The sequence below is a fragment of the Coptis chinensis genome, chromosome 6 (assembly GCF_015680905.1).
Source record: "Coptis chinensis isolate HL-2020 chromosome 6, ASM1568090v1, whole genome shotgun sequence".
In the NCBI taxonomy this organism is placed as follows: Eukaryota; Viridiplantae; Streptophyta; class Magnoliopsida; order Ranunculales; family Ranunculaceae; genus Coptis; species Coptis chinensis.
Genome location: NC_141461.1, coordinates 35,168,029 through 35,185,723, shown reverse-complemented (window position 1 = coordinate 35,185,723; position 17,695 = coordinate 35,168,029). Strand labels below are relative to the sequence as shown.

The 17,695-nt window shown below is 35.6% G+C and overlaps 2 protein-coding genes across 2 annotated transcripts; both read left to right on the top strand.

Annotated features, from left to right (window-relative positions):
- The first annotated feature begins 808 nt into the window (after positions 1–808).
- Positions 809–2,887, top strand: LOC147492724 (cytochrome P450 CYP82D47-like). Its single transcript, XM_086566942.1, has 2 exons — positions 809–1,868; positions 1,959–2,887. The coding sequence occupies exons 1-2, from the start codon at positions 903–905 to the stop codon at positions 2,583–2,585; spliced, it is 1,593 nt and encodes a 530-aa protein (XP_086423068.1). The 5' UTR covers positions 809–902; the 3' UTR covers positions 2,586–2,887.
- Positions 2,888–12,189: 9,302 nt separating this feature from the next.
- LOC147492723 (uncharacterized) lies at positions 12,190–13,137 on the top strand. Its single transcript, XM_086567607.1, has one exon. It carries the CDS (start codon positions 12,190–12,192, stop codon positions 13,135–13,137), a length of 948 nt encoding a protein of 315 aa, XP_086423733.1.
- The last annotated feature ends 4,558 nt before the right edge of the window (positions 13,138–17,695 follow it).

Below are 17,695 nucleotides of genomic sequence, written 5' to 3'. Positions count from 1 at the left end.
TGTTACTTTATGGTATTTGGTGCTTTTGATCTCACCAGACACCAGTTACACGATGACCAACTCTTCTGTATTCGGTAAGAACTCATTTGTATTCCGATCCATTGGAGAAAATAATGTAGGGACTCTGTTTTTGCTTTCATACAACTTCTGGTTATCATTACACAAAGATCAGTCATTCGAATTTTTCTTAATAAATCAGACCATATCTTATGCTTGCTTAATTCACATCACAGAGACCAGCTGATAGGCGAAAATGAATAATTGAATACTAAATCCATTATTTCTTACTTGTTCAGTTGTTTGACTGTATCATAAAGACAATGACCGTGACCATGACCTATTGAGGTTAGACCGTCGTTAATCATTACCTTGACTTTTCACAGCCATTCTCTCTTAGCAAGATGTTTATATATTCTAGATCTTTGCACACTCCCAAGATTCATAAGCTAAAAGAACCATGGATTCATTTCACCATTACCTACTAACTCCAGTAGGCTCATGGGAGCCCGGGTCACATGAGACACATGTGGTGGGTTGACAAAATCTCCAAAGATGGGACAGATATCGTTATACAATAGTAATACAGATCGATTTCAATTTTGTATTGTAAGGAGGAGAGAAATAATTGGTTGGGTAACAACACAAGAATTATATTTAAGTACATTTTCCCCTATTTTATGTAGCAAGACAAACGTTTAATATGTTGTTTATGCAGAATAGGGGCCTCAAATCCTCAACCATTAAAAAATGAGCCTACATAGCAATCGCAACGAAGATCACGTATTGTCCTGACCTTCTTAATATAGAAATATTTTTGATTGGAGGAAGTATAGTTTTGAAAGCCTATAAGTAATCACATATTTGCTCGCTCAACTCTGCAGGTAAAATACCATAAGAAGATAATGGATTCAATTCAACAATTCCTATCTTCACCAATGGTTCTAATTTTCTTTGCTTCAGTAACAACCCTCTATTTTTTGTTGTGGAGGCGTAGGTTTACTTCCATTAGCAAAAATTCCAAAAAGAAGCATGCACCTGAACCTGCTGGAGCATGGCCTATCATTGGTCACCTGCATTTGTTACTTGGGCCTGACTTGCCCCACATAACATTAGAATCCATCGCCAAAAAGCTTGGGCCAATTTTCATGCTACGGATGGGTGTTCGTCGAGCTGTAGTGATAAGCAACTGGGAGGTAGCAAAGGAATGTTTCACTACCAACGATCTGGCCTTCGCTTCTCGTCCTAGTTCATTAGCTGGACGGCTCATGGGATACAATTATGCCATGTTTGGGCTCGCCCCTTACGGACCTTATTGGCGTCGACTGCGCAAACTTGTCATGCTTGATGTCCTCTCAAATAACCGGCTGGAGTCGCTAAAACATGTTAAAGACTTGGAAGTGAGCACTTCTCTCAAAGAACTACATCATCAGTGGGCAACGCAAAATAAGGCCGATCGTCCGGTTTTGGTAGATATGCAAGAATGGTTTGGAAACTTGACTCTGAATTTGGTATTAAGGATGATTGCAGGCAAACGATACTATGGTACAAATTCTGCTTCTAGTGAGAGCGAGCCAAGGCGATGGCGAAATGCCATGACAGATTTCATGAGGCTACTGGGCAGTTTTGTTGTTGAGGATGCAGTTCCTTATCTAGGATGGTTGGACTTGCAAGGATCCAGAAAGCAGATGAAAAACACAGCGAAACAACTTGATAATATTCTGCAAGGATGGTTGGAAGAGCATCGAAGGAAGAAAAACTCTGCGGAGGCCACAGGGGAGCAAGACTTCATTGACATGATGATGTCTATTCTTGAAGTTGAAAAGATCTCAGACTTTGATGCTGATACCATCAACAAAGCCACTTGCTTGGTAAGAACAGATATATGTTAATTTGGCCTTGCCATAAAATGATTATACATTTTCTGGTCTTCATTTCATGTATAAATATTGCCTTCGCAGACTCTAATGTCAGCTGGGAGTGACACGACATCCGTCACTCTAACATGGGCAGTCTCTTTGCTTCTAAATAATCAACATGCACTAAAGAAAGCACAAGATGAGTTGGACATCTGCATTGGTAAGGATAGACAGGTTCAAGAATCAGATCTTAAGAACCTCCCATACCTCCAAGCCATAATCAAGGAAACGATGCGCATGTATCCAGCAGGGCCGCTCTCTGGCGGACGCGTGGCTATAGAAGATTGTACCGTAGCTGGCTATCATGTCCCAGCTGGATCCCTCTTAATAGTGAACCTTTGGAAGATTCAACGAGACCCGTCTGTATGGTCTGAGCCGTCAGATTTTCTCCCCGAGAGATTCCTAACAAGCGATAAAAATGTTGATGTTAGGGGTCAAAATTATGAGCTCATTCCCTTTGGGTCAGGTAGGCGTATATGCCCAGGCATCTCGCTTGCACTTCAAATGGCACACTTAAGTCTGGCTCGTCTGTTGCATCAATTCGAGTTAACAACTCAATCGAACATGCTTGTGGATATGACTGGAAGTGCAGGCATGGTTAATGTAAAGAAGACTCCACTAGAAGTACTTGTTCTCCCACGACTTCCTCCCAAGTTCTATGAAATCTAAACAGAAGTCAAATGAGAAGAATGGCAGATAATATACTATCAATAAAAGATCTGGGCATCTATTTGAGCATATAGACTTAACATAATAACAGAAGATAAGAAAGGTATATCATGTACTTGAGAATTCGATTTTAGTACATGTTGAGGTCTGCAATAATAGAAACATCAATCATCCTCCTACTTCGATAGTGTTTACTTTAGAGTAGAGTAAATAGTAGTGGAAACTTGGATTTGGACACTGCTAAATTGGGATGTAATAATTCATGTCGTCGATGGTCAATTAGAATGCATGTGTTTTCATCAGTGAGTCCAGTTAGAAAAAGATAGTTTTAGGATCCCGGCCTGAAATTATTTATCTTTTGACTTTTGAGTAGCAAACAATGTATGTGGCTTATTTTCATTTGTATTTGTTCTAAAACTAAGAAAGTAGAAAATTAAGGGAGCTGGAGGGGGCACCGTTTGCATACAGTCCACTGGTACGACAACAAACGTAGAAAGTAATCAGCTTAAGCTGCAGGCTTTAGAACTACTTAATATCACCATATTTAATCTTTTGATGTCGGCCAGTTAAAGAGATCCAACACACCCTTCTGTATTTAAAATAATCTCTTACTTTTTCCTTATTTTTTTTTCCATCCCATATTTATTTTATTTAAAGTAGTTGATATACTGATATACTAGATAAAATAATCAATTTAGAACATCTTTAGGAGTGAAACCAAAAAAACACTAAATTTTTGAACCAGAAAAACACCAAATCAGAAAAACACCAATCATCTTTAAGAGCAACATCAAATTTTCGACATCAAATGACGCGGTTTTAGATAGTCATATAGCTCACGCAGTTTTCCCAAAACCGCGACACTAAAGCCCATCTGACATGCCCAAGCCCACGCGGTTTTCCAAAAACCGCGCGATGTATCACACATCAACTTTGTTTTTTATTTTCTTTTCCAATCTCTCGCGCGGTTTTCGCAAAATCGCGTGATTGAAGCCCACTTAGAAGCCCAAGTCCATGCGGTGTTATAAAAACCGCGTGAGAGATTTGATACAGCACCAAAGCTGGAACCAAATTTTGGGCGATTTGGTGTTTTTTTGGTGTTTTCATCAACATGTGACTCTCCTGAAGATGAAAAAATACCAAATTGTTGAAAATTTGATGTTTGATGCTAGGAAAGTATCACTCTTAAAGATGCTCTTAAAGCATCCATTAGAAATGTAGGGACTCTATTTTTGCTTCATACAAGTATACAACTAGGGGGTGTTCATTTGGCTCCGAAACCCAACATGAAAAACCAATCCACACCCAATAAAACCCGAACCCAAAACCTATCCGACATATAATCTATTTAATAAAATAGGGTGTTTTTTTCCACTACATGACAAAATTATAATAAAAGATGGTCCGTATCATTTCTATCACAATCTAACAACTGCTGTGGGGCTGATCATCCTTGAGATAAGGATTCGAATTTAATTGTTGGAATATGACATTAACGGGAACGAATCCCACTTCGTTTTTACAGGCTTTTCTCACACCAAGTCGTAGGTTCGAGTTAGAGCCCAGCATCAATTTCGTTTTTTTTGGGCACTCCTTTTTTTCACTCACTAGAAATATAAAATTTTGCCCTCAAACAAAAAAACACATCCTGGTATACAAGCTTTGTTACAAAGTTTCAGGACTATTTGTTTGAGAATGTTTAAGAGGTTGTAGCTAATAAGGCTAATAAGGTTAAGGTTTATGGGAAGGACTTTATAAGGTTGGCAAAAGGGGAGGCGGTGGATGATTTTTTATTTGGGAGGGTGTAGAAGATGGGGGTGGGTCGGCGAGGCTACTCAGAATTTGATGGAGGAGTTTGAGGAGGCAGCACAAGGAGGAGGAATACAGAGTTTGGCATTGGGTGCTTGGAGAACAGTTTTTTGGTTGGTGGTTCTGGTGTTGAGGTTGTGAAGAATTTTAGTGATGGGATTCAAGGGAAGGGTGTTTATGTGAAGTTTGATAATGGGAGTTCTAGATTTGGTTCACATTTTGGCCATTCGGTTTCAACACCGAAAAAAGCTCTTCTTATGAGGGCCGAGATTAATATGCTGCATATGTACTCGACTACGAGTGAGGTTAGTTCTCATTCGACTGGGCTTCATCAGCTTGATATTGAAATGAGGAGGATAGTTTTGGAATGGAAGTTTGAGAAAAAGGGGACTGATATTACAATGAGTGATATAACTAACAATAGTAAGGGGTCTCAGTTGGACCCTTCGGCATCGATATTCTTGGGTTTGGATGATAATAGGATTTGTAGGTGGGATAAGCGTGATCGAAAAGATATGATTCAGAATCTCACAAGTGAGAGTACATTCGTCTTGAATTAGACTCAAGGACATTAGTTTTCTAGAGGGACGAACTTTCAGTGTTTTTCCATTACTGGTGGTGGTTCAATTGTGGTTACGTTGGATCTCTTGATGGTAAAATTAGATTGTATTTGCCATTACTGGTGGTGGTTCAATGTGTCATGAGTGCCGTCTGACACGGGCATCAACTAGTAGGATTAATAGGTTAGGGTTCGGCAGGGTTTTAGTATCCGAAAGGTAGCTGAACCCGACCCTTACTTTTAACTCCAAAAATGAACTGACAACCCGACGTCCCGACCTTAAATAGTTATAGTCCAAAACTGAACTGACAACTCCGAAACTCAACTGCTCAAGCATCATGTTGGGTTTATAGGCCTATTTGGGCTTTGACATTTTGGTTGCTAACAAATAGCCTAAGCTGTCCACCCAGCTAAAGGATAAAAGGGACACATTTTTAATAAAATAAAAACAAAAAACAGGATACCTCAAAAGTCAAAAGTCTAAGCATCACTCCATCGTCTACATCTAAACTATTTTACAAAGGGTAAATCTATGGTGCGCAGGAGAGAGAAAGTGAGAAAGAATCTGAGCCACTCACACACAGGGGTTGAGGGTGTATTGCTCCACAAGGTATTAGATCTATGCCCTCATAGTCCTGCGTACCCATACATCCTGCGCACTGAAGACATGCTCTTTTAAAAATCGCTACCCTCATCTACAGTCCCGCAATGGTAAAATATTAATTTTTAATGTATCTCTAAATCTCTTGATAATTTTTTTGTCTTACATGATTTGGTTTTCATTTTGACTATTTTACCCCTATTCTTTTAATAGATTGACGATATTACCCTTCTTTGGTTTAAGCAAAACGCACATGCATGCATCAATCTAGTTAATTTTAATTTCCAAACGCACTTACACACCTCATGCTACTCCTTTCTTTTCTTTACTTCCAAAAAAATTAAATATCCAACCAATTAAATATCCAACCGTACATAGAATAGAACCATTGATAATCTCTTTGGGATATATCTTCGCTAGCAGGTCATTATTTCAGAGATAAATGAACCATTTAGGTTTTCTTTGTTGTTAGGTGTGCTACATTTTTTTTTTTTTTTTTTTTTTTTTTATGGGTATGTTTGTGCTGCCACTGGCTTCCTCCTCCTCACACTTTTTTTTTGGGCTTTTGAAGAACCCGCCCCGACAATGTTCAAGCCCTCAAAAGTTGGCCCTCACAAATTTGAGGGGCGGGCTAGGGCCTAGGTTTTGAAGCATGAGCCCGACCCTCATTAAGCCCTCACTTGGCCCTCATACGTTTTCTTGTTATTTTACATCTATATCTTAATATTAAAGCTCCCACAAGGGGTATTTTTTGAGCTCTATTAAAATTCCAGGTCATCAATTTAATAGTTAACTTGAAACAAAAACTCTTTTTCTTTTAGAATCCAACTTCAGACAGGAATCTTCTTTCCTTTTAGAACCAAAACTCAAATAGTAGCATAAAAACTCTACCTAATCTTTAATCAAGTTGTGTGGTGTGGTGTATCATCTTCACAGGTAAATAATCTTCTTCTCTTCTCTGTTGTAAGTTTTCTATGATCGTATTCGTGCGTGTATCTTAGTTTGTACTGGATCTGGAGGATGGCTGAAGTTTCACAGCTATACGAATCCACTCTTCCATGTCCCTCCTTTCATAGCTTAAAAATCTCTTATTACCTTAGAGTTCCAGCTAATAGCGCTTAGTCTTTTCGTTGGTAGTGCCCCTAATTCCTATTTAACTATCTCGGGGCTATATTCTTCTTTGTATGGCTATGAGCTTTTGCTTGAATTCATTTTTTGATCTCGGGGCTCTACTTTTCTTTGTATGGCTGTGAGCTTTTGTTTGAATTCGTTTTTTGATCGGAAACATAGGCTTAGTAACATAACAGATTCTTCCCTCTAAGTACTCAAGAATCCCTTGGTCAGCCTTCCCCTTTATTTTTATTATTATATAAGTTGTAACACCAACAAGAAGATGATTAACATGATTACGACCTTTTCTTCACACTGGACCAGATGACCACATGAGGGGCATGTTTTGCAATGATTAACAATAAACTTCTCTTTGGTAATAGGGTCTACAGGAGGGCGGTCTCCTTTCAATACCATTGTCTTCGTTGCACTCATCATTCCACCAAGCCACCATGCCATCTTTCCTTATTATGCTGCTCTTATGCCCTGCAAAAAAATTCGTTATTCATTATCATAAGATCAATGCATCAATTGATAATTTCATAATGGCTCTTGAGCTCTTTTATACACAATGCATTGACAGGTACCATGGTTTCACCAAGTACAAAAAGAAAAAGAATAACACTGTCGAAAACAATACCTACTGCCAATAAAGAACAAGCTATAGTAAATAGATATGGAAGAAGGACAATTTTGAATGAGATTAGAGACTACAATTAACAAAATAAGCATCTTAATCAACAAAAGAAGCTTCTGGATCAGTTCAGAACTTGCAACCTCTATAATCAGTACTACACAAACTTAGTAGCTGCAAACATCGTCTACAAAGAATTATGTATCGTCTATAACACTATTATAAGTGTATTCTATTTGTTTATTAATTTAACCTGTAATTTATTTGTTTATAACGCTATTAATTTATTAACTTTTACGTAACCTGTGAACAATTATTAGAGATTCCAAACACAAAAAAGAACCTATATTAGATGTATCTAAATGCATGAGAAAGGCGACTGAGGACAATGATTACCATTCCCAGATGAGTGGGGAAGATTCTGATAGTGAATCGATTAGTGGACAGTTCAATGAATCATTAATTACCGATCAAGTCGATGATTCCCATCCAAGTAAGATCTATTACTTATATTTTTGTGTTATATTTTATTCAACATATATTTTTGTGTTATATTTTATTCAACATATATTAACAATGATATTGTGTTATATGTAGGATGAGTAGAAAAGCCATGGCATTTTGGAGGTCCAACATGTGTGTGTTCTTTTTTGTAGAGCCATGGTCTGGTACGAGGAAAGGGTAGACAAAACGAGAAGAACATCAAATCCAAAGTTTTCAATATGTTGTCAAAAAGGTAAAGTTTAACTACCACTTTTGAAAGAGCCGCCTAATTTCCTATGTCGTCTTTTGGATTTTAAGGGTGGTTTGAGATCCTTGAACTTTGCAAAAAACATCAGGGCTTACAACTCCATTTTCGCACTCACATCAATGGGTGGTGTAGTTGATCACTCCGTGAACGATGGAAAGGGTCCATATGTGTTCAAGATAAGTGGTCAAAATTACCACAGGATCGGAACTATTCTAAGATCTGAAGGGCAACAACCAAAATTTGCACAGTTGTACATGTATGACTCCGCAAATGAAGTTTCAAATATAATAAAGGCACTTGATAAAAAAAATACCATATAAAGAAAATGAGGAGGATGATGAAAGATTAGATCCAGATGTGGTTGAAGGACTAATGAAAATGTTTAATGATGAAAATAACCTCACAAAGGTTTACAGAATGGCAAGGGATAGGTTTAAAGAGTCTGAGTTGGCCAATGTTAGTATTAAACTTATTGGAACAAGACAGACTGATGGAAGACAGTATAACTTGCCTTCTACATCAGAGATTGCTGGACTTATTCCTGGGAATGGAGAAGTATCTGTGGGACCCCGGGATGCTGTTGTAGACATAATAGGTCACGGTCTTAAGAGAATAAATGAATTGTTTCCAAGTTTCATGGCGATGTAGTATCATTTACTTTTTCCGTATGCAGAAGATGGATACATGTTGGGCATTCCTTATAGAAAGGGTTCAAATGTGAAGAAAAGGAAACATGTGAGCATGAGAGAGTACTATGCTTATTGATAAGTGCCTAAAATTATATATTTTATATATAGTTTTATAGGCACTTTATAATATCATTTATGCTTAGTAATTGCGTATTTTTAACGTAAAACCATACATTTGCTTTATTCCATGGCATTATGCACATTTTTTGGTCATAAAGAATTATTTATATATATGTGCATGTCTTTGGAAAAGTCTCATGCAAAATATGTTTTATTAATTTGGTTTAATATTTTTTTGTAGGAAATAAAAATGTTGGTCAAAGCCCAATCAAAGCCCAAACCCATGAGCCAAAGAGGATCATTTAAAAAATCAGTAAGTGAGAGCTCATGGAATAAATTGTGTTATCAAGAATGGAAGAAAATGTTAGAGAATTGATAATTATGGAAGAAAATCAAAAAAGATAATCACAACTACCACTGTATATCCTTACCATTTTTCACCCCATTAAATATCCCCATTTCCATTAATCATTTATTCCCTTGATTTTATCATATCAAATCATTCCTTAATAACTTATATTTTTGCCACCATATATATTCCCCCATATCCTTCGTATTCTTGCCAATCACTCCATTTCTAATTTAAAACCATATCATTCCATTTTATCCTTTATTTAATTACCAATTTATATTTCCTTCCCTCACCATGCCTTGATAATATCTCTTATATATTCCATTTCCTAAATTCTTTTATCTTATATTTTCTTCCCATATCCCAAAGATTATTTCCATTTTGTGTGAAGAAATTATATGCACCAAGATCTTCTTTGTGGAAGCTATAAATAGATAAAAGAATTGGCATTGAGGTGGCACCCATTCAACATCCATTCTATCTCCATTCTAGTATCCAAGTAGTAGAAATTTTGCTTTGTAGTTTTAGTTCATTTAATTAGTGAGGAAGAGTGCTCTTGAGTGTGTAATTTTCCAAAGATCAACATCAAAGCAATAAAGGCAGTTTCAATGTTCACTCTATCTCGTCTTTAATTATTCTTTCATATTAATTAATAGCATGGAGGGCTAAGCTTCCACCCCCATGGTGGAAAGTGAAAGATCTCCATGAAATTCTTGTTATTTTGTTTTTGTCATTTTTGTTAGAATCTCCACTATATGTGTTTTTGAAGAAATCCAATGATAGCTCTTTTTAATTGATTTTTGCAATAAGGTTAAATGTGCATGGTTTCTATCACCGTAAAAAATACGGGGTATTTTCCATTGTTAGTTTATTCTTTTTGTTAAAAATCTTTTAGACTCAACTTTATTAGTTATTAAGGGATTTTTGGGATTTTTTGTACTTCTTATTGTGGACATTAAATGCCTAAAAATTCCTCATTTGGAGTCAAAGAGAATAGAGGATTGAATTTAATATTGAGATGTTTTATTATGTTCTTAAACTTATATTTTCCACTAATTCTAGAACTAACGTTTAAGATTTAGTGAAGTTTCAAAAAAAATTTAACAAGAGGTATAAAAATGAAATACAAGAATTGTTGGTGAGTTAGTAGCTTTCTACCAAGGGTTTTGATAAATTGATCTTTGAAAATTAATTGCTTTAGTTAGTTATTATTTTCTTACAAGTTACTTTTAATTTTAGTTTAGATAAAAAATTAGAAATCCTCAACGGCTCAATAATTTTTTTAATATTAATCACCAAGTTAGCTATTGGTTTATGAAATCTTTTCTCCCCCATTTATTCACTTCAAGATGTGGATTGATACCTCACTTACCACTATTCTAATAATATTTTATTGATTATTTTGCAGTTTTTGAGATTTTTGTTGATTGACAAGTTCTAGACGATGGAATTAAATATTCAAAGGATTTGTCCAAATCACTTATAGGATACAACAGAGGGCAAATGAAGGACACACTATTGTTTGTGGAAGAAGACTGATGCTACAATTCTTGGTTGATGGTTATGCAGCTACCAAAGAGAACAGATTGAATTGGGTGAGACAAAATGAAGACAAAATAAGATTTGACCTGTACAAAGGATTGGTTGACATTGTAGTTGCGGGTGATACAAATGCGGCTTCGACTGGTAAACGGTTAGTCCTACCATCATCTTTCACAGGAGGACCACGATGCATGGTCCAAAACTACCAGGATGCGATAGCTATCTGTAGATGGGCATGCCCTCCCGACCTTTTTGTCACCTTCACTTGCAATCCGAAATGGCCAGAAATTCATTCAGCTCTAGATAACCTGTCTTGCACGTGTATGGTTAAAAATAAATGTTCACGACACTATCCGAAAAAATATTGCAGTGAAACAGTCATTGACCAAAACAAGTACACAGTCTATAGAAGGAGAAACAATGGCAGGAAATTAATTGTGGGGGAAGCAGAATTAGGGTGTGTTTGTTAAATTTTAACTCATGGAAAGGAAAGGAAATAAAATAGGTGGTCCACTATGGAATGGAATGGAAAGGAAATAATTTTAAATGGTATGTGTTTGGTAAACTGGGGAAAGGGAAGTAAAAACTGGGGAAAAGAATAATCATGTTTGTTTGCAAAAAGCTATGGAAAGGAATAATTGTATTGTTGGGTCATGGGTGTATTAGTAGTAAGTCCCTATCTATTTATTTCCTTTCCTTTCCTTTCCACAAAATTACACACCCTTAGACAACAGATGGGTAGTTCCACACAATAGAGACTTGGTTGTCAAGTACGAAGCACATATCAACGTGGAACATTGCAACAGAACACGGTCAATTAAGTATCTCTTCAAATACATCAATAAAGGAAAAGACCGAGCAACATTTCTCATCGTGGAAAATGTCGCCATAGACAAATTGACTGGAAAAAAGGTCATTGAAGAAGTTAACGAAATAAAAAAGTACTTGGACGATCGATATATATCTGCTTTGGAGGCAACTTGGAGGATTTTGAAATTCGATACACAGTACAAGGATCTGAGTGTCGAACGGTTGCCATTCCATCTTGAAGGTAACATAAAATCATTGTAGTCATTTAATAGTTAAATCAACACATTGTTATTTATATATCTTACATTATTTCTCTCATTATTATTCGTAGATGAACAGATGGTCTATTACAATGACAACAATATCCGGAAGAAATCATTGAATGCGAAAGTTAAAAAAAAAACACAGTTCACATAATGGTTGAAGACAAACGCACTGCATGCTGATGCAAGAGAGCTCACATATGTTGAATTCCCAACAAAATGGACATGGCAGAAAACCAAAAGGATATGGTCTCGAAGAGAAAAGAGAGGGAAGAGAAAGATTGGTCGTGTATACTATGCACACCCTACATCAGGCAAAAGATACTATCTACGGATGCTTCTTAACATTGTCAAAGGACCTCAAAACTATGAAGACATTTGAAGGATCAATGGTGTGCTACACCTAGACTATAAAAGTGCGTGTATGGCACTTGGTCTACTCAAAGATGACAACGAATGGCATGATGCACTTAAAGAGGCAAGCGACTGGGCTAAAGCTAGATCATTAAGAGAACTATTTGTGACACTGTTATTGCTATGTGAGGTGACAGATCCTTTGAAATTGTGGGAAGACCACTGGGACAACCTAGGAGAAGACATTCTATTTAGGTATAGGCATTTGAAAAATGACGAAACTGCCACACTCACAAAAAGCCAGATCAAGAATTTCACCTTATGTGAGATTGAAAAAATCTTGATACGTAGACAGAAAACATTGAGAACTATCGCCAGTTTAAAAGAATCTATCCAGACATGGATACACAACTCACGTCTAGGAATAGAATGGTTGACGAGGAAATGGACTACGACTGAGAAGACTTGCATATATGAGAACTACTTAAATATGCACAAGCGCCTTAACAAAGAACAATACAAAGTGTTCCAAGCAGTCACAAGTGTCGTTGACTCAAAAGCTGGCGGTGTATTCTTCGTTTATGGAAGCGGAGGAACTGGGAAGACATATCTCTACAAGATAATCATATCTAAGTTGCTCTTAGAAGGAAATATTGTCTTAGTAGTTGCTTATTCAGGAATAGCCTCACTCCTTCTTCCAGGTGGGAGATCATCACACTCAAGATTCAAAATTCCAATTCCAATTGCTGAAAACTCAACTTACGACATCCCACCTAATACAGACCTGGCAAGACTAATCCAGAAAGTTGATCTCATTATATGGGACAAGGCACCTATGAATCATAGGCACAACTTTGAAGTAATTGACCGCACTTTGAAAGACATCATGAAAGAAATTGTGCCTAACTCAGAAAGCACTAAATTTGGAGGAAAAACATTCCTACTAGGAGGAGATTTCAAACAAATACTGCCGGTCGTTCGAAAAGGAAGAAGGGAAAATATTGAGATGTTTCAATAAGCAGGTCGCACCTATGGAGGGACTGTAAAGTTTTTCAGCTAGCAAAGAATATGAGGGTGATGAATGACGCAATTGATTCAGAAAGTGCAGGAGATTTCAATAAGTGGGTGTTAGACCTTGGAGATGGTAAACTGCCAGCAATATCGATAAACGACGAAGCCGAACCATCGTGGGTAAGAATTCTAGATGATCTCCTCATACCACCTTCTGATGATTCAATCCAACAAATAGTATCAACAATCTATCCAGATTTTTCCAACAAGTACGACGATGTTCTTGAAAATCAAATACACTATCTGAAAGAGAGGAGTATTTTGGCTCCGAAAAATGAAGACATTTATGAGATAATTCTTACATAATGTCTTCAATCCTCCCTGGAGAAGTTCATCACTACTTGAGTACAAACTCACTAAGCCCAATAGCAGGTAAATCATAAAGCCAGGATGTTCTGTACCCCGTTGAGTTCTTGAACACCTTGCAATTCTCGGGATTACCAAGCCACGACCTCGAGCTAAAGAAAGGTGTTCCGATTCTACTTATGCGGAACATAAACCAAAGTGCAGGTTTGTGCAATAGAACGAGGCTAATTGTGACACAGTTGGGAAAAAAGGTCATAGAAGTTGATATTATAATAGGGACCAACATAGGCGACAAGGTAATAATCCCATGAATAATATTGGAACCAAGTGACACCAAGTTGCCATTTGAATTTAGGAGAAAACAATTCCCTATTAAAGTTTGCTATGTGATGACGATATACAAAAGTCAGGGGCATACTTTCAATGATGTTGGGGTTTACTTGCCAAGGCCAGTGCACTCATGGCTAGTTGTACATTGCTGCATCACGCACAACATCGCGACAAGGGCTAAAGTTCCTAATAATTAGAGCAGGAAACGAGCCTGAAGGATATACACAAAACATTGTGTATATAGAAGTACTAAATGATTTACCACGAATTTAGTTAGATAATGCTTATTTGGTGTACTTTTTTATTCCATATATAAACTCAATGATTTTTTTTTTTAATTTTATATATTTTTCTTTTGTATATAATCAATCTTGCCAATCCAGGAAAAATATAAGTTCTAAAACTCTACAAATTGTAAGAGATTATTTTAGTATGGTAATCCAGGAAAAAAGGTTCTAAGTGACACAAAATTAAGGTACATATGCACGAACACTCAACATACACATTTCATTCAATTCATTGTGTCGAACGTTCACATAATCCACGTATATGTTCTAAAATGACTATAAATACTCAGCCATAGGATATAGAGTAGGTGATTAAATCCAGGTTTCAATATAATAGAATATTACTATTATAAGAAACGAAACATAGTTCTCTGGATTTTAAGAAAACAAAAGTTTACTCATCACGGAATTTTAATAAAACTGGAATCCAATAGGAAACTTACTAATAAAACAAGTACAAATTATTTAGAAACCACAATATTTAGAAAGGAATCCAAGTCAGATTGGAATTAGTATATGAATAACTATAAATATAACCTAAGTAACGAGAGAATAACATACAGTAGAGTTTCGGCAAGAAAACAATTGCTTTCATCTTCTTCAAACTCAGGTACTCAATTTTCATCTCTTCATCTCATCTGCAAGAAACAAAGGTACATATATTTTATTACTATCTGCATTATTCATAACACACACACACAATGTTGATAATTTTTTGCAAGTTAATAGAAAACACACTACATATCTAGATTTAACTATGGAGTCTGGATACCTAGATACAACTATATGGAGTCAAGATTTCAAGGCTACCGTACCTTCACTAGATATCTAATTGTGATAAGAACTTTTTGAGAAGAAAAGAGTTAAAGAAAAAAATAACATTAGGAAAATTTTGCTACTATATAGAAAACAAGTCACAATGTGTTGGTTTGTAATTGAGGACCAAACCAATTGATTGACAGCCATAGCCTACTTAAATTATACACATATGATGACCACAAACTATGCCAAAGTACACTCACTCATATTAAGAGCTTATTTGTAGTTTTCACCCAATTAAAAGAAATTAGCACAAAAATAATTACCCAATGAACTGACATTCAAACAAACATAGACTTCACCTGATTCTTCCGAGGATAGTTTCTGGTAGGAAAAGATCTGAAACTAGACCACCTCCCATTGCAAAAGCTAAGACAAGCCTACATCTCACAAAATTAAGTTACTCGATAAAACTTGCATGCTTACAGATCTAACAAATATGATGAAGTTAGATCTAATAGAATCACCGTATTCTATTATAATAGTGCAATTTGTGTTTTTTTCAAAATCATATCAGGATGGCGATAAAAGGATACAAAACATTTGATGAAGTAAAAGACACAAAATTCCACTGCAAGGTAAAAGCAAGAATTACGAGGATGTGGATAGCTAGAAACAAGAGGAGTCCAGAAACCATATATGGTTTGGAAATGTTAATAATTGACGAAAAGGTAAAATAATATCAATAAGCTTTCAATTATATTACTATTACTTTTATTAATAAAGTATTTTCAATTGTAGGAAAATCAAATGAAAGCTTCCATACCCACATACAATATAGACCAATTTAAAGATAAACTAAAAGAATGGGATATATTCGTATTTGAAAAGTTTACTATTGCAAGCACATACAGAACAGACTGTTAAATAGACAACAATCTCACAATCAAATGCAAAGACGACACATTTGTAAGTGCAACAACTAATGATGATGATGGCCTGTTCTCAAAAAACAAATTCACATTCACTGATCTAGAACATATTCCAAGCAGACATGGAAAGGTGACTTATACTATAGGTATGAAGGCTAAATTAGAATTTAAAAGGGTTCTTATATATCTTTACATACATTATTTTAAACTGACAAATCCAACAAAATAGATGTTATTAAATTTCTGAAAGGAATCAGCCCACAAGGTTCCAGAAAGTACATTGAAATTACAATCGTAAACGAGAGGTAAATATTTATACATACATTATTTCCTTTATGTACTAGAAAATATCTCATTACTTAAAATAATTATACTTATTCAACGGGGGAACATAACTAACAACAGCTTTATGGGATGATCTCTCAAAACATATATTAAGCAACATGTCTGGAAAAGAAGATGTCGTCATCATCTTATTCTCGATGTTTGTCAAAAATTTTAAAGGTATTCTTTATTAAATGGACATAATTAGCTATCTACTTTTATATTTGACTCACATTTACAGTCAATATGATTACAGTTAATAAAAGGGACGTGTTCAAACTATCCCCGACGTCAGCAACAAGGATATATTTGAACTTGGATATGAAATACGTCGAAGAATTAAGAAATAGGTAACGTTATCACAACTATAATGTCTACATCATTAGTACTACACACATACTTATTTTCTACTTATCTTTCAGGTCAGGAATACGAAGCATACAAGTCCAAATTGAAGAACCTCACTTCAAGAAAATCAATGCAATGGACACATTACAAAATGAAAACAAAACGACATAACAACTAAAAATTCTGGCCAAGATATACATCAACAGGGTAACTACATTCCTATTATGAAAAAAAAAATCATTCTATTCTATATATTAATTACAACTTTATTTTCAAAACAGGGCACATTTCATACTTGAAAAGCAACAGTAAAATTTGTGAACGGAAAACTATGGCACTACTCAACATGCCCACAATGTCCGAGAAAACAAGTTAAGACAGACTCAAGTTCGTATTGCGAATTTTGTCATCTCGCGTACAAAAATCCAAAAGAAATGTAAACTGATTTTAAATTTAGACTTGACAACCAAAAATTTTATCAAGTACATACTGATTTTTAACTCGAATAAACAGATACAAGTTGGAAATAGACTTTGAAGATGAAACTGGGGAAACCACTTTCGTTGCTTTTGGGAAACATGCTGATTTCCTTACAGAACAACCGATTGAAAAGTTGTTAGATATATCTTCGTAGGCAAGCAAATGAATTGTTTTCAGTAAACTTACATCTTATAAACTAATATATTTACACTAATATAATTAATTAATACTCCAAGAAGCTGTTCAAAAGAAACTAGAAAAGAATCTCAACAAGACATTCATTTTTAAAGTTAAATTAAGTCCATTTAGCATAAGAGAGTACCAGTCTTTTTCAATCTCCGATATTTCCAAGACAATGGAGCGAGAAACACGATCGAACACACCGAAAAGGTACTACTCTCACTCAAAACATATTAAACTACACTCGCATTACATTCAAACTTGAATCCATATTAAATTTTCCTTCTCGAAATTACAGGAAGATTTTGAAGCCCAGTATTCTACGAATAGGAATATGAATATAAAGCATCAAATTTCACATCGCTCTACTGTGCATGAGGATGGGTTTGTTACCACAATCCAAATGAACGAGACAAATGAGCAACATGAAGATGAACACGTAACAAAAATACTTTGCACAAGGAATACTCAAATGGAATTTTCTGGAATTTCAAATTAATTAATTTCAAATTAATTTATAATTTGATATTTCATTTAAACCAATACATTGCAAATTCAG